At 48.9% G+C, this 17,820-nt stretch overlaps 1 protein-coding gene across 2 annotated transcripts in view; it reads left to right on the top strand.

Moving 5' to 3' along the window:
- Nucleotides 1-2,164: 2,164 nt before the first annotated feature.
- The window catches only part of ARID5B (AT-rich interaction domain 5B), a gene marked incomplete at its 5' end in the record, with an annotated part of 113,790 nt that continues 98,134 nt past the window's right edge, over nt 2,165-17,820 (top strand). The window contains 3 exons of one of the 2 annotated variants that reach the window (XM_080347622.1): nt 2,165-2,185; nt 2,382-2,642; nt 15,811-16,036. In XM_080347622.1, the coding sequence (XP_080203748.1) occupies nt 2,165-2,185; nt 2,382-2,642; nt 15,811-16,036 (508 nt within the window). Of the gene's footprint in view, nt 2,186-2,351; nt 2,643-15,810; nt 16,037-17,820 lie in introns of those variants that run through there. The other variant, XM_080347621.1, reaches the window with a different exon arrangement.

Genomic DNA, 17,820 nt, shown 5'->3' with positions numbered 1-17,820 from the left:
TCCCCCTGGAGAAGCATCCAATATCTTGGGGGCGGGGCCAGAGCACCCACCCAGGCCCAGGCAAGTGCTGAGGGTGTCAGGATGAAGCCCCCACCCAGACTGCACCACTGCAAGCACTGCCCAAAATCTTGTGTCCGTTCTGTGCCTTCTGCCTGGGGCCAAGCAAGCCCTTACCTGCACCTTACACAGGGGTTGCTCCTTCTTCCCTGTCACCAAAAAAATAGAATTCCCTACGGCTGACGGTGGGGTGACCCAGTGAAGTGTCCAGCCACACCATGGCTGTGGGCGCGTTATGCTCCATCGAAGCCATTTTGCTCCTTATGCACAACACAGGAATCTGGTTTTGCAACGTGGAACGCGCGTTTCCATATTCGGTGCACTTCCAAAGCGCCGTGTACCGGGGCCGGGGCGGCGACCCAGCGGTTCGGCCCCCAGGGGTCGCCCCGGCCGCAGCGCCGCCGCCCGCACTTGTTGCTGCCCCCCGCGCCGCGCTGTGTCGTGATGCACGCAGCGCTGACGTCACCGCTGTCGTCATTATTAAGGATCGTTATTTATTTATTTGCTTGTTTATTTATTTATTTCCGTCTTCTGCCGTTTCGCGGCGGCAGGGCCGGACCTGCCCCGCTGGGGCGGCTTCAAACGTGTGTCCGCGGAGGGGGCTTGGAGGAAATAAACCAAAATAGGGGGTGAAAGTACCAGCATTAGAGAACGGCGCGGGGGGGGGGGGGAGGGAAGAGGCAGGACTCCGCGGAGCCGCTTCTCACCGCTCCCCCCACCACCCCACAGAGCCGCAGTTGGCTGCGCTGGCGCGCAGCGAGGCAGCACCCAGGAATAAGGGTGGAGGGGACAGAACCCCACCGAAGTGACCGACCTGTCACTGCCTGGGGTTGGGTGGGGGCTCTGCGGGACCGGAGGGCCGCGCTCCGCCGCCGGCCGCAGCAACATCTACCTGCGGGGCTGCAGCTCATGCGGCCCCGATGGAAACTTTCCGCGCCCGGCGCCGCGGGCGGCCCTTCCGCGGGTGGCCCTTCCGCGGGTGCGATGCCGGGAGAAGCGACCCCTTGCCCCGCGGAGCCGGCGGTCTTCACCCCCCTCCCTCGCCGGGGCTGTCCTCGGCGGCACACAAATCTGCCCGCGTTAGCGCGGGGTCGCGGAGGCTCCGCGGGATGCGCAGAGCCCGCGGCTGTCCCCGACGCTTGGGGCCGACGTGGGGGTGACGGGCAGGGCTCAGGTGAGAGGCCTCCCTGGTCCGTAGGGCGCGTAGCCGCCCTGTCCGCCATCCCGCGCCTCTCCGCGCAGCGGCTCCGGCAGCAGCCGGCGGATCAGTAGTGCCGGCACGTCCCGCTGCGCGCTCCGCGGGCGCGCAGGGAGCGCGCTCCTCTCCGCCGCCGCGGGACGCGCCTCCCCGCGCCCCCTCCCTGGTTTCGTTGTTTTCTCTCGCCGAGCCGCGTCTCTCCGCGCAGCGCAGCGGCGCATGAATATTGATGTGTTTATATAATCGATAACCCACTTTCTTCCTTTCCCGGAGAAAAACGATAAATAAATTAAGGACGAGCCGCCCGCCCTCCAAGGGCCGCCAGGGCGCCGGGCTGGGCCTGCCGGCAGGGAGGGGGCGGCCGGGCAGCCCCGCTCCGCTCCGCAGGGCCCGGCGGTGGGAACGCGGCGGCCCCGCCGGGCGCGCGCGGGGACGAGCAGCGCCCCTCGCGCCGCAGGAAATGGTCTTTATATTAGACATATACAGGCAGGTCCTGTCAGATCCGCAGCGCGCCCGCACGCCCTTTCGGCCCCCCAAAAATCGCCGGGCGCCGCGAGGGCCCTCGTCGCCGGCCCGCCGCCCCCGTGTCGCCCCCCGGGGGCTCGCCACCGCCCCGCGGCATTTTTAGCGGGCCGGGGCGGGCGTCTGGGGGCCGGCCGGCATCGGGCGGCGGCGGCGGCGGGGCGCGCCGGGGCGCCGGCGGGGCGGCGGAGCGGGGGGCGGGCGGCGGGGGGGGGCGTCGCCGTAAGCTGCGGGGCGGGGGCCGGTGGCGGCGGCGGGGCGGTGCGGGGGCGGCGGCGGCGGGGGGCGGCGGGCGGCGGGGCCGGCTTTGCCCTGCCAGGACCTGCCGGGCTCCATTCACGCCAACAAGTTTGGGAGAATGTTGAGTTCAATCACGCCGGAGCCGCGATGGAGCGCAGCGCACTGCAGGTACCGCGCCGCCCCGCGCCGCCCCGCCCCGCCGCCGCGGAGCCTCCGCGCCGCTGCGCGCCCCCTCCCCTCCCCACCGCCCTCCCGCCCTGCCCTCCTTCCCTCCCTCCGCCCGCCCTCCCTCCTCCTGCGCGGCGCTGCGCGGCGCGGCGCGGAGCCGGCGCTGATGCCGCTGCCGTGTTGTTGTTCCCCGCAGTGGGTCGGCGCCCCGTGCGGCTCGCACGGCCCCTACGTCTTCTACAGGGCGTTCCGCTTCCAGCGCCGCGGCGGCGGCCGGGCGCGGGTCCTCTCCCTCGGCGACTTCTTCTTCGTGCGGTGCCGCGCGGAGGAGCCCGCCTGCATCGCGGAGCTGCAGCTGCTCTGGGAGGAGCGCACCAGCCGGCAACTTCTCTCCAGCGCCAAACTTTATTTTCTTCCCGAGGACACCCCCCAGGGCAGGACCAGTGACCATGGCGAGGTGGTAAACGCAGCGCCGGCCCCCTCCTCTCGCGCCCGTCCCCACCTGCATGCCCGGGCTCGGCTACCCCGCCGCTTCCCCCACCCGCGTCCCTCTCCTCGCGGTGCGTGGCGGGGCAGCGCGGAGGGGCCGCGCCGTCGGGGCGCTCCGGTGCGCGCTGCCCGGGAACTTGTGCGGGCGGGAGCTGGGGGGGGGGGAGTCGGGGTGCGGGGCGCCCCCGGCCCGGCGGGCAGCGGAGTGCGTGCGGGGCTCGCCCTGCCCTTCTCCGGCTTCGTTAACAAACAAAAAAAACCAAAACAAACAGAAAAGAGGGGAAAAAATGTTGGGGAGGATTTCGATATTGTTCGGGGCTTTTTTGTAGTATTCGATATGTTTAAGAGGGCGGAAATTACGAAATGGAGGCTGAAGGAGATCAAAAGCTATTGAGCTGGCAGGGACGTGTTGAATAAAGTGATAAATGACAGGTACGGGAATAATACATTCAAATAACTTGCAGATATGCCTGGGCGTATTTCGGAGCCGCCGCGCGGCCGGCGCAAACACGCTGCGCGCCGGCACCCCCCGCTGGCGGCCGCGCAACCCCGCGCCGGCTCCGCGCCCGCCCCGCGCCGCCCGGGATGGGGCCGCGCAGGTTGCGCCCCCGCTCCCCGCCCCGGGCCGCTGCCCCCGCCCCCATCCCCGCTCCCTCCCGTTATTTGCTTTTCAAATTTATTGCTTCAGCACGGTCCGTGATCTGGGGAGGGGGAAGGATGAGGTACCCAGAAAGGGCTGCGGGGATGGGGAGGGTCCCCGAGAGGGGCTGGAAACGGAGCGGGGGCCGACGAGATGTTTTGGGGGAACTTCTGTTGAAGATACCGGGTGGGGTATAGGTACAAGGAGGGGCGGCTGTCCGCAGGGGCTGTTTTCAGAGGCACGCGTGGCTATAGGTGCCGATGTGGCCGTGTACCCATATACATACGTACGCAGTCGAAACGCGTTTCAGAGCCGCCTTCGCTCGCTGCCACCTCTTCACTTTAATTTTCTGTGCGTGCCACTGAGATAAGGGAGCCTTTTCCTAAGAATCAGGGAGATGACAGTGAGCAATGGATGCTCTGAAATTGCCCGTGGTGACTATTTAAAACTGTGCCTGTGTGTGTCTTGTGTGTGTGTGTAAAATGAAAGATATTTAGAAGGGAGGGGGGGTGGGGAAAGGGACACAGATCATTTTAATACGCCTTAATGATCAGCTCATGTTACTGTGGTAGGAACATCAGAGAAAATTAATCCTACCATTACGAGTAAAATGCTGCTCTGGTACTAGAGTTCTCAGCTGCATGTACCTTACTAATAATATGCACAATTTTATTTATTTTTACATGCAAACACCGCTAGTAATTAGCTGTGTGATAATACTTGTGCATTTCATTGGGGCTTTAACTGATGTCATTCTGCATTATTCAACCATATGAAAACAATTTTCAATTAAGATAGTGGCACGCCTTGAAATTATGCAAATGCTGGTTGTATTGTGCAGAATAATTATGACAAATGTAAAGCAGGTAAAAAGTTTCCTAATGCAGTTGTGTTTTACACCCCGGTGATGTCATTTCCCCTCTGGCCTAAGTTAGTCATTCATTAGCAGAGTAGCAGCAGCAGCAACAGCAACAGCTCTGAGTGATACTTCTCTGGCAGGGAGCCTACAGAAACCGGCACTGAGAGCCAGGGCCTAGAGAGGGCAACATAACACTCCCATTAAGAAATGTACTTTGTTTTCACTTACTCCATTAACTTGTTTATAGACATCGGAATGATTTTTTTTATTATTGATTTTTAATAGTTTGGAACAATTCGAATTGCGCTCGGGGATGCACAGGCAACCGAGAGACAAAAGGCTCGGTGCTGGCTGGCGCTTTGCAAAGCGCTGGCCGTTGGTAACTGGCTTCATGGGCACGCAGGGGAGACTGTTTCACCCAGCTGCCCCACAGACGTGGTTCCTTACGTAAATGACATGGCTATCTGTCCCCAAAGTGGCGTGGGACTGCTGAGGGGGTAAAATACCTTGTCTTTAATTCAGGGAGTGGGGATGAAGTGAGTTGGTGCTTCAGTGTGTATTGCAAATCCACAGTGTCCGGCACAAAGGGTGCCAGCTGTCAATAAAATTGTTGGTGATGGGAGCGAGTGGTTGGATCGCAGGCTTGCGATCGAGCCCAACAGAGATTTAGACATAGTCCCTAGCAGCTACCCGCGCTAGCAGCATGATTAATAGGAGCAGCTTGCTGCCTGTTTTGTGTAATAGCAGCATTGACACTATGACAATATTCAGCTAGTGGCTGTGAGGAGGGACGAGAAGCAAGGAGGTATGTAATGCTTCTGTTACTCAGAAATTTCTGATGGCGGATTTTATCTGATTGCCAAATGTTTGAGCTAATCAGTGATAAGTGTAAATATAAGTCTTTTTATAGCTAGCTGAATTCATCATCCAGACTTAAATATAACCCTGACGGCTGCTAAAACTGGATATTTCCATACGCTGGGGCCCAGACCCAGTGAAGGGTTCAAGCCCAGGTGTGCTTCCACAAAGTGACCTCCTCCTCTGCCTAAGGCTCAGCATCCCCTTAACCGCAATCTCAGTGGATGGCAAACATGGGATGGGGTCAGTCACACGCTGCACATATGAGCACTCCTGGCTTTTGATGTTTATTGCATCCCAGGCAATGGAGAGTCTGGGTCCAGGTCTGGCATCAGGTTTGAAACAGTGGTCTTGATGTGCAGGAGCGGTGGAGACGTTTTTGTGAGAGTGATGCTGTCTTGGAGGATGCTGTTAGGTGAGCTAGAAGAGTTTTGCTCTACTTCACTGAAAACTTTGTTGCTGCTTTTAAAACACAGAGGCCCAGTTGTGCTGCCCAACCTCACTGTTAAACCCAAATGCTGCAGCAGGTGCAGTGCTGGTTGGAGAGTGGGAGCAGCCTTCTTCTCTCCAGTGGGGAAAAAGTGGTTGGCTGCTGTTCCGGGGGGAGGGAGGGGGGATCACCACTGAAACGGAGAAAGCATCTGTTTTGCTGGAGGAAGTTGCCTCCTTGCCCTGGTTTTCTTGGCTGCTCTTAGGCTGGCATGGTCCCCCATGCCACCTCCCGCACGGGATGGGAAGACCTCCGTGGTGGCAGGTGCCTCGTGCAGGGTTTGGAGGAGGATGCTCGGGGCAGCTGTCAGAGCACACACTCGTACTTGAAACGGTTTCATGGGGCACATGTAGGAAGCAGCCCCTCAGCTTTTCCAGTGCCCGACTGTGAGAAGTAGGTGCTGTCAGCCAGCTGGTCCCCTGGTGTAGTCCCCTGGACCACAGAGCTCAGGGAGCACAAGGTGGGCTCAGCCCCTGAGCCCTGCAGCCCACGGGGTCCTGGCTGAATCCTCCTCCAGCTCATTTACTCCTCTTCTGCTCCAAGGGGCAGCGTGGGGCTGTGGCCTGGCTGACCTTTGCAGAAGCAGTTCTAGAGCAAAATGCTTGTTAGTGCCTTGTATTTTCATGTTTTTGAAGGTGTTGGCATTAATTAGACTAGGCTTAAAAATAAATATATCAAAGCTAGTTCTTGTTAAATCCAGGGATGGTATTTGATGTGATGTGTACAATTCCTAAAAAACCCAAACAAGCAACTGATTTATTTTGCATGGTGTGACGTTCCCTGCACTGCCCCGTGTCACAGTGAATGCTGGCTCCACCGAGGCCGGCCTGTCGGTGGGAATCTGTATGCCTTTGGTTCATTCAGCAGCAGTTGAGTTTACTACGAACTCTTGTTGATTTCATCTCTTCTCCCAAACTGGGGATCTGATGCAATGCTTTTCGCCTTGCAAATAATCCTTACTCATGCAAGTAATTTACATGAGTAAGCGTTGCTCATACAGAGAAGAGGAGACAGCTAGTTTCCTGTAATTGTTTCCCTAGCAGTATTTTGCATTTTCAGACTAATTGGGGCAGAGGGGAAAGTCACTCCATAAATATATGGTTTTTTATAATTGCAGAAGAGATTCTTCCAGAAAGTTAAGGGAAGCAGCGGGTTTGTTCTCTCTTCATTTTGGAACAGATGCTCACAGCATCCCTCAGAAGCCTGATGTGTTTCTAAGGGGCTCTTCATGTGCGGAGGTCCTACCTCAGCACGTGAAACTAGAGCAGGTTGGCCCGAGCGTGGTGTCTAAGACCGCTGGTGCTTTATTGCCATCCCCCTTGAAAAATGTGCTACTCCCTTTGCACGGTAGTAGATTTTTTTTTTGAGAGAGACATAGGAATCTGTACACTCTGATTTGAAATGAGAACGGCCCCGTTTTAGTCTCCACGTTGTGCACCTTATGCTCATATCTGTCAACACTGATAATGACAACAAGTTTCAAACATGCAGATTATGATTATTAAAGGGTGCTTTAAAAATCGTGCTAATAGCATCAATCTCCAATGTACACATGCTCAAATTAATTCAGCTTTGGAAATCAGGCGCACCGTAATAGCAGTGTTAGAGAAATGGCATTTGTCATAAAATATCATGGTTTTTGTAATTGCATATCCACTCTGTATATTTTTATCTCTCTCACCACCAGTAGCATATGCTGGCAAAGGAAAGAGAGGGCAATGATATTGCTCAGAGAAGCCACATGTTGCTAGCCATTAGCCAGCAATCTGGCATATCTAGCCACTTAAGACAGATTCCCTTTTTTTTTTACACACCCCCCCCCCCCCCCCCCATTTTTTTTGCCCTGCTTCTCAGTGCATTCAGACTGTAAAATACACCCACTGCTCTCCAGAGTTGCTGTCCCCAGTCTGATCAGTGGCACTGAACATTAAACTCTTGTCTTTGGAGAATAATAGGCCTCACATGGTACACCCTCAAGCATGTTGAGATACTGTGCAGGCTGGAAAATAAAAATGTTCTAATTGTGTCTTTTAAATAAGCATAGGAGTGAATTAATTAGACTATATTTTGTCTTTAGTTGCTTAGTTACACAATAGTATTCCTAAGCACAAGTAAGATAAATTGGCTCTTTTTGTGCTGCTTGTCCCTTAATCATAATTACTGTATTGCTCAGGAGAGTAACACATACATAGATTTTGCATTTTTAATAATATTCAAACAATATGCGAATGATATAGAAAGTATGTTCTGATTCAAGCTCTTATATGCTTTTATTCAGGAAGAAGTTCTATTGCTAGGGGAGCAATATTTGCATTAGTTGCTCAGAGATGTAGTTCTGGGAAATACATAATTGAAATATTCTTGCAATGCTTGTTCTGGCCCTTTCATTCGCATTCAAAATAACAATGCCTTAAGTCTCCGAACAGTCATCCACTCTTGATTTAAGAGCTTTTTTCTTTGTGTGTGTGTGTGTTAGTGTGTGTGCAGTGTGGGTTCACACCCAGCTCTAACCCTGCAGAGCCTAGACGTTTGCGTGATTCATAGTGTCGTATCAAGTTGAGCTTTTTATTTTGTAGCTAAAATGCAGTCAGAAGGTCAGATGAACATCGGCATTTTATGGCATTAATCCAATGACCTTAATGCTTGGCAAGCGTCCATGTTTCTGTGCGAAGGTGCCAGGGTTATAGATAATAAAAGAGTTTGTTTTCATTTTCTGGATATTCTAATCTTTCTTTGCAAAACGCAGCCTCGGGTTTGGGGGGCTTGGGGCTGCTCCCGGGGGCAAAAACTTTAATGTCTTCCTGAGTTGTTGAAAGTTAGCTGCTAATGATGGGCAGATTGATACAGATGCGGAACAATGGAAGGTTCTGGCAAGAAACCCCCTAGACATGCTCAGTGGATGTATGTGAAAATTGGCTCCATTGTTCTGCTGTATGAAAAGCAAGTAAATTATTTACAGATATTTGCTAATTAAAGCACATATTGTTTTACCAGCACAATAGAACACAATATAACAAAAGACAAAAGAATAAGCTTGCATAATTTAAACCTGCTAATGCAATGTACTCCTTGTTAAGAAAAATATAATTATGTAATCTACGAGGAAAGCTTTTCGTACTGTAACTGTAGTAGGCAAAATTAGGAATGAATTGCTTGTCAGCTTGCCTAAACTAAAACAGCTCTTCGAGATCTGTGAGCTATCTGACGGGAAAACATTTTGACTGAAGCCTATTTTCTCTTTGGTCAGAACTTCTATCTGCAATGACAGATATAAATTCAATTTGAACCTCTGCTTGGGAGTGGGAGGAGAGAGAACAAACCACCCCAGAAATGAAGGAGGAGGCACGCAGTAGAAATGTCAAGTCTGGCTGCTCATAGCCATCCCTCTGTGTGCTCCATCCCCACCCCACTTCTGGCCCAAATGTACCAGTATCCCACAAAGCATCCTACAGAAACGCGGTGCTGCCCTGCCCCAGTGTATCACTTTGGGTTCCTACTGGGTCATCTGGAAAAAGCTGCTTGCTAATACCAGGGAAAGTGAATACCATAGGACTTCACCTTTGTCTTGGTCTTGTCTTTTGGAACCCAGCAGATGGGATGAACACGTTGGGATGTACTGCTCTCTGTCAATGCGAGTTTCAGACAGCTATGTGTGGCTGTGCCTAAGCTTGGGAAATACCTGTCACCCGAATTTAACAAGATCATTATAGCCCTTTAAAGTAATTAGCGAAGGATTAACAGATGAAAGGTTCTGCCTTGGCCTCTTTAAAATTCTCTCATGTGCCAGGTAAATCCCTGGGCTGTACTGTTCTGTTCTGAAAGCTCTCCCTATATGTTTGTGGGTGGAGAGCGATGGTCCCCACAGGCTGGCATCTCCAGGGAGCATTGCAGGCCCAGAGCCCAGCGGTCAGTTCCACTCCAGACATCCTTTGGGACACATCTGTCTGTCCTGGGCTAAGGGGTACCTGAGCAGATGGCACCAAAATAGGCACTCGGGGCAGGGAAAGGGGAAAAGAAAGACCCCACAGTCTTAAGAAGCCCCACATACAGATGCAGTCCACAGCAGGTGGTAGGGAAATGGGACCTTCTTACTCTGGAGAAAGTCTCTGAGAGCAAAGCAGTCCTGTACAAATGTTCTCTGCCTGTTCGGGGCTCAATATGGTCCCTGGAGGAAAGCTTGGGTGAAGTACTGCTTGTAGGACATGAGTCTGGAGACCTGGCTTCAGATTCCTCACTGACATTTGTTAAGTGGGTTAGGGCTGAATGGAGATGGCCTCATTTTCACCACTGTCCCAAAGCTCTGGTAGCATCTGTATGGCAGAGAAGAGCTCTGGACTGCAGACTGCTAACAGGGCTTTTTGGTTTGACTGTGTTGTCAAGTAAGGGTGATGGTACCTTCCTCAAACATCCAGATAAATACTTTGCTACAGTAGAGGTGCTTATTGGAAATAAGCCCCTTTCTTCCTTTCTCCATCTCCACAACACAATCTTCTGCCCCTCCAAGGGATCTAGAGCCGGAAACCAGATTCCTGAGGCAAGAAATGTGTTGTTGCTCAAGGTACAGGAAGGTTCTTGTTACCTAAATCATGAAAAAATTAAAAAATACATGGCATATTAAAAAAGCCCAGAATAATAGAGGCCTTTATGCCCAAGTGAAATATGGAGTTCTATTATCCTCGGTGAATGCAGTCCATAAGAGTCGCACTGTATTTTTTGCTCCCGTGGATGAATGTGTTTTCATCAGCAATGTACTGGGTTGTAAAATATGCCTCCCCAGCTATCTACCATGCTAAAGGTTTCAGTAAAAAGGCTTTAAGATGTTTTCTAATGCAAATTGTACTGATCAGATAAATGACACGCAGTGTCTCGTGTAATTATTGGCAAGAGTTTTTACAGTACGTCTCCTGTTTCTCTCTAGGCCGCATATTTGATGTTAGGAGACAGCCAAGCAGGTGTTCAACTCACTCGTGCCCTCCAGAATTCCTTAAATGACCTCTGGAAGCACTGGAGTGAAAACAGTCTCAGCATGTCAAAATTTTGAGATATCTCAGTTGCCGTAATTCTTTTAAGGCTGCCTCGGCGTGTTTTAAATATAAATCTTTCCTAGTTATTGGCAATGAGTGAGGAGTTGTGACGTACCGTATGCGGGTGTGCAATCAAGATGTACGACCTCCTTGTGCTGCCCTGTGACTCCCTGCCTTGTAAGAGTTAATATTTCTTCTAAAAAATAATTATCCGCTTTAAACTATTATAACTGCCTGACCTCTTTCCCTGAATGTAAGTATTTCAGCCATCTGCTGAGTCAGGCAATATAGCATTCTGTGCTTTCAGGAGGCTGTGATGGTTGCTTAGACAACAGTGACATAATATTTAAGCATAACGGCTCTCGAGAAGATGCTGTCCCTTCCTCCCTGGATGACTTCTCTGAAAATGCAGATCTGATGAGCTCTTTAACAAAAAAAAAAAAAAAAAGAAAGATGAGAAGGTTTTGTATCACCATCTTTCTTGAAACATCTCCCTGTTTGCCACTTGATAGGTAAAAGTATCGTACTTTGCTCAGGAGTCTTGTAATATGTGCTAAAATTATAGGCTGACTAGATACCTGGTTTTATAGAAACAGAAGAAAAAGCGTCTCTTTATAGTCAGTGCTTATTTTGAGATTTAGACAACTTTGTGGCTGGGAAAAGCATTGCCATTGGTCAGTCAGAATCCAGAGAGGCCCATCCGAGATAAATCTCATTCCTGAGCAGTGCTGGCTGTTGCCTCCTGCAAACCTCATCTTGCTGTAGTGAGAAAAAACTGCAATTAAAGACTTAGCCATGCAATGGAGACCTCTTAAACATATAACTTCAGAGCATAGTTAATACACCATAAGTTGTTTTTTTGTATAGATATATATATGCACTGTACGCGACGTGGGTGGTTTTTCATGTTTACACAGAGATATAATTATGAATGACATGAAGGTTATAAGCAAATTTCTTTAATCTTCTAAAGGTTTGTTAGTCATGTGTCACTGTGTACCTGGGTTTTATTTATTCAACATCTGTATTCCTTTGTCATCTCATTGAAAGGGTTTCTCTAGAAGGGCTCCTGCAGTAGGTGCGCAGCAGATGATACAGAATGGCTATGGGGGCTCCTGCAGCTGGCAGAGCCCTGTAGGTCCTGAAGCAACTTTTGTTGTAAGAAATTTTTGCTCAACAAAGGTGACCCTTTTGTCACCTGCTGCTCCAAAGAGTAAAAAAAAAAACAACCCAGACCAACCCACAACTCATAGCTTGGGTCTGAACGCTTGGAAAGGTTGCTTAAAGATGTGCGAAAGCTTGGCAAGGTGCATCGAGATCCCAGAGCTGATGAAATCATTGAGTGACCTCTGTTTGGGTGGCGTTGGGGCAGATGTCCTCCTGTGTACACAAAATGCCAAGATGTCGGGAAGACAGCCTCTCTAGAAGCTGCATGTGGCTCAGGCTCCTCAGAAAGAAGGGGCTGAAGCTACCTGCTGTATTTTGCTGGGTGACAGTGTTTGTACGATTAGGCCGCAGGATGAAAATTGATTTCACTAAAGCATTTGACACAGTCTCCCACAGCATCCTCGCAGCTAAACTGAGGAAGTGTGGACTGGATGATCGGGCAGTGAAGTGGACTGTGAACTGGCTGAAGGAAAGCAGCCAGGGAGTTGTGGTCAATGGGACAAAGTCTAGTTGGAGACCTGTATCTAGTGGAGTCCCTCAATAGTATTCATCAATGACTTGGATGAGGGAATAGAGTGCACTGTCAGCAAGTTTGCTGATGACACCAAGCTGGGAGGAGGGGCTGACATGCCAGACGGCTGTCCTGCTATCCAGAGACCTGGACAGGCTGGAGAGTTGGGCAGGGAAAAATTTAATGAAATATAACAAGGGCAAGCCTAGAGTCTTGCATCTGGGTAGGAACAACCCCAGGTTCCAGTATAAGTTAGCAAATGACCTGTTGGAGAGCAGCGTAGAGGAAAGGGTCCTGGGGGTCCTGGTGGACAGCATGAGCCAGCCCTGTGCCCTCCTTGTGGCCAAGAAGGCCAATGGCATCCTGGGGTGTATTAGAAGGGGCTGGTTAGTAGGTTGAGAGAGGTTCTCCTTCCTCTCTACTCTGCCCTGGTGAGACCACACCTGGAATATTGTGTCTGGTTCTGGGCCCCTCAGTTCCAGAAGGACAGAGAACTGCTGGAGAGAGTCCAGTGCAGGGCAACGAAGATGATTAAGGGAGTGGAGCATCTCCCTTATGAGGAAAGGCTGAGGGAGCTTGGGCTCTTGAGCTTGGAGGAGACCGAGGGGTGACCTCATTAATGTTTATAAATATGTAAATGGTGAGTGTCATGAGGATGGAGCCAGGCTCTTCTCGGTGACAACCAATTATATGACAAGGGGCAGTGGGTACAAACTGGAACACAGGAAGTTCCACTTAAATATGAGAAGAAACTTCTTTCAGTGAGGGTGACAGAGCCTGGACCAGGCTGCCCAGGGGAGTTGTGTGTAACCTCATCTGTGTGTTCCTGCTCCGACGGGGAGATTGGGCTGGATGATCTTTTGAGGTCCCTTCCAGTCCCTGACATTCTGTGACTCTGTGAAAATGTCTCTGGAGATGCGATCCCTCTTTGGCGAGACTGGTGTTGGCAGTGGCGTTCAGAGGAGGACCGTGGTCCAACCTGTGGCTGCTGTGGTGTGGGGGGAGTTGGGGAGGAGGTGGCTGGTTGTCTCTGAATTGAGCCGAAAATAAACAAGCTCAAAAAATGAGTGTTGAGAGAAGCAGGTCTACCCAATCCCACTGTGTGTAAGGCAGGTCAACCTAAGGCAGGCGAGATGTACGAGATATACAGGGTAATTTTTCTGTTTTCTGGCTAGAAGTGAACTCACCCGTGTTTCTGTGGTGCAGCCATGGTGATTCCCAGTGGTACAAGGGGAGGACATGAGGCCAGAGCTGGTGTGGAAGGATGGCTGGGTGCTGGAGAGGTGGCTTCAGCCACCTTCACGAGGGGCTCGTCCTGTGGCCATTGCTTCTGCATGCCAGGCCTGGCCCCAGCCCTGCTTCTTTCGGGGCAACCCCGAAACCCCACAGCAGTGTCTCTAATGTTAGGAACGGCTCTGGATTTTGGGGAGGTTGGTGGCCACGGAGCTGCAGTTGCAGCGGGTGCGAGATGGGCATTGCTTCACCCTTGTTACAATAGGCTTGCTTTTTTTTCTTTCTTTTTTTTTTTTTTTTTCTGTGTACACATCATGTGCGTGTGTGCGAAGGTTGTATTCTCAAAAACAAGTTTATTCATTGATGATGTAATAGTGATTGTACTTTTCTTTTGGTTAATAAATTGTCTGCTCAGCTTACTTTGTATTCCAGCCAAAATTAGTCATACCAGTTCTTGGAAAGGATATGAAGAAACTAGTAATTGAAATCATAATCATTTGATCATGAGAGCTATTTGGAAAATAATATTTTAACCAAAAACACGTCTGATCTCCAAGTCAGGGTTTTTTTTTTTTTTAAACTGCTGCTAGATAGATTTCTCTAGTGTTGAATATTAGAAATTGTGTAGTAGCTGGCGATGGTATTCAACATCCTAAAAGAGGACTTCATCCAGAAATTGCTGAGACTGTCTGAAGGCAGGCTGATGTTTATATATATGTTTTATTTTTTTTCCATCCTGACATTTAATAATCACCATGTAATAGCTATAAAATACATAGCAACTACAGCTTTTTTATTTCAAGTGGATGGTGTAATGAAATCGGGTGAAACCATCCATTGAAATTGTACTTTGTAGTACCCAACGCTTGTTTACAGAGTATTGACGTTTGTCATAAACAGAGATTTAAAACATCGCTGTTATTGTTTGTTGTTCAGAAGAAGCTCTTATGCTGTGCAATGATAAAGGAAAATATTTTTTTACAAGCTTGCTTAGCACATAAACATGCAGTTCATTTCTGACCAAATATTTGTTATTGCACTAAATGTAATGAAGGTGCCTGCTTATAAAATTATTTTGTGTTATATAAGGGAGAGTGGAATATCAGATCTGCTTTTTTTTACCACCAGAGATACTTCAGGTTTTGTATTGTGTGTAGCTTATCACAATAAAGCTTGCTTTTTTTTTTTTTTTCCCTATTGAGCAGTATTTTATTTCCTGAGGAATTTGTTCAGTGGAAAAAAAAAACACAGAGCGAATCAATTGTGCTTTTCTCTTTGTTTAATAACTCAAAGAATTCCTGTCCCTTTTGCAAATACTTGTGTTTATTTGAGAGAAAAATTGGATTCTGGTTTATTTATTTCAAGAACCTGTAACCTTACTTAGTGCTAGAAATGTGCGGTGTGCAAGGTGTGGTATGCAGCCAGCTCTCATTACAACATAAATTATTTCTGCCTTTTTAACTAAAAAATCTTGAGTGTATCTTGCTGGTTATGTGTGTATGTTTGTTTGTTTGTTTATTTTTTTGAGGCTTTCTTGAGCCATTGCTTGCTGGAGTCAGCTATAAAACATTCTGCTTATTCATCATGACTGAGAGGAGTTGATTGTTTCCTGGAAGGGTAAAATTCAGCAATTAGAGCTGTTTAATTCGAGTATATGTTCTGGAGGCTAAACTAAGTTTAAGTGCTTTTCTTAGAATGTATGTTTAAGAATGGAAAAAAATTACAGTTCTGATCTTGAAAAAGGTTTTTAAGAAACATGAGAATGTGCAAGTTTCTTTTGGTGGGAAGCACATAACATTTATGTAGTATTTCTTTTGGGATTACATCACAGTTTTATTTAATTTTTAGGACAAAAGTTAAATTCAATATTTGTGTATAAGCCAAGGGAAAATGTACCATAAACACAGGAATTTTCTGGTGAGTCAGAGTTCCAAGAATCTGAGATTTACTTAGTCCATTTATTTCAGGACTAGCTATAACCATTAGTCATCCAGCCATGAATTTTTACATTTGCAGCTAATTGCACCTAAAAAACAAACTTTCCCTCAAGGCTTTGGGTTATGCAGAACGTGATTTGGCAACCTGCATTCCAAATGCCTTTTAGGATCATTGCCCCCATCCTAGAAATTGTCTTTAGATCTTGTGTATTTGCTTCAAGTAAACAACTAATATTTCCACTTAGGTGGCAGGAGGAATAATTTAAGTACTAGCTGTTATGCATTACAGAAAAATTAATCTGCTAACAGTAAGATAGGCTTTTCCATTAGTCTACAGTGGGGTGGCGTTTACAGGTTTATCAGTCATCGTGGAGCCTCGTGTGACGTGTCGTCTTCTCGTTTTACGGCTTCTTGCAGGATGAAGTTATTGCTGTTTCAGAGAAAGTTACGGTGAAGCTTGAGGACTTGGCAAAATGGGCACAGTCCGATTTCTCCAAGTGGAAGTGTGGTTTCCGGGCTGAGCCGGTCGAACCGATGGATGTGGGGAAGAATGGGCAGAAGGAGGCCTTGACGAGATACAGACAATCCACGCTCAACAGCGGCTTGAACTTCAAAGACATTCTGAAGGAGAAGGCTGACCTTGGTGAGTATCCCTTACTTTCTACTGGGGCAGGGGGGCTTGTGGGGGAGCAACTTTTGGAGGCAGATGAGCCTGATCCTGCCGAGCCGTCGCCAGCTCCCAAGGTATGTCTGTGCTTGGGGCAGAGGTGTGGTGATGAGCTGCCTGAGCAGGATGGGTGGTGGTGCTGGTGGTGAGCTCATCACGGCTCCTTCCAGCTTAGCGTGGGGTAATGCTGTCATACCCGTCTGCTCTGTAGACATGTCCCTGAGCATTCAGGCTCAACCCTTGAAGATGTGCGCACAAGTAATTGCCAAGGGCTCTCCCTGGGGCTCTGGAGACTGGGGGATCAGGTCAGAGCTGTGCATGGGCGGAGGAGCCATGATACGTCTTCCCGAGGCCTCCTCCAAGAAGCAGGAGAGAGCGGAAGCCTTTCACTTCTCACATCCCATGTTTCAGAAGCACAGGATTGTCACCTGCTTCTGGAGCTAGTCTTGTCTCTGTGCGGTCATCTTTGTGTGGTGTTTGGTAGAGAGATGTCGCTTCCTTAGCCTTCTATAGGTTATCCTTGTGAGATTTATGTAACTAAACAGTGTCAGCCCCCTGTGAATTCCCTGCTGTTCTCTCCAGATAGGGCTGTGTTTTCTTTCCCTGTCCATTTTTAGGGAGGGAAACAGTAGCTCCGCTACTTTGGATGGTTGCAGGCAGGCTTGTGGCTCTGGGTCTGCTTTGGTGCGCAGATACTCTCACCTCTCACTCCCATCCATGGTGGGAGTCCAAGGTCCAGGGGAGATGAGTCCTCTGTTAGTAAACGTGCCTGTTTGTGGTATTAGGACCTTGGATGTGTAATAGCTGTCAGAGACAGTGCTTTGAAGTGCATCCCAGGGATGTTTCTCTATTGTACCAAGCTTCTAACAAATGTTCCAAGTTTGAAGAGTATCAACTTTAGGCCGTAATGCATGAAAAGGTAAGAAATTAAAAGCTAAGGCTGATATATGTGAGGAAATGCTTTTGTACCTACGTGAACAGGAGATGCCGCGCCAAGTTCAGTTTTATAACAGCACGACTGTATTGGCATCGAAGCCAAGTTACACTAAGCTGAAGATCTGTCTTGGAGGATTTATCTTCTGCATCTCGTTTTTCTGATCTTATCAAATGGTGAAGTGATTTTGTCAATCTCAGGTTTCACCATGAGATATGTAGGTTGGAAGATTAAAGTACAGTTGGAAGTTGAGATATTTTTCATTCCATCTGTGGGGAAAAAAAATAACCTGTGCAATTCTTTGTATTTTCCATTGCTTTTCTCTGTGTGTTGGGGTTTTTTTCTGGTTCATAATTACATGCCATAATTTTCTCTGCTATTGCCCCAGCATCTTCATTACGCACTACATTTATTTGCATTTGTTTGTTGTGTCAGAAGAATCTTAATGTTTTTCAGACAACTTTTGTGTGTTAATGTTTTCTTGGTTTTGTTTTTAACAAACAAACAAACCCTTGTGGTAAGTTACAAAATTGCGATTATCTGCCCTAGGAGCCAAAGAAAATGATCTATAAGCCCAAAGGTTATAGTTTCATGGTAGGCCTTTGAAAGTAGGGGTTATATTGAAAACGTTTATGGAATGCAAACTATATGGTGTAATTTTGATAACCCACATTCTGAAGTTGCTCATTTTTGGTTGGTGGCTTTGGCTTTATTGTTTGGTCTTTTTTTTTCAGTAGAAAGGGGTATTTTGACTAGTGTTTGATTATAATTACTTTTTTCTTTGTCATGACTGGTTGGCAGGAGTGAAACCAAAGGTTCAAGAAGA

This window comes from Nesoenas mayeri, assembly GCF_963082525.1.
Source record: "Nesoenas mayeri genome assembly, chromosome: 7".
Classification (NCBI taxonomy): Eukaryota; Metazoa; Chordata; class Aves; order Columbiformes; family Columbidae; genus Nesoenas; species Nesoenas mayeri.
Note: the sequence above shows the minus strand (reverse complement) of the source record. Positions and strands in the feature narration are given on the sequence as shown.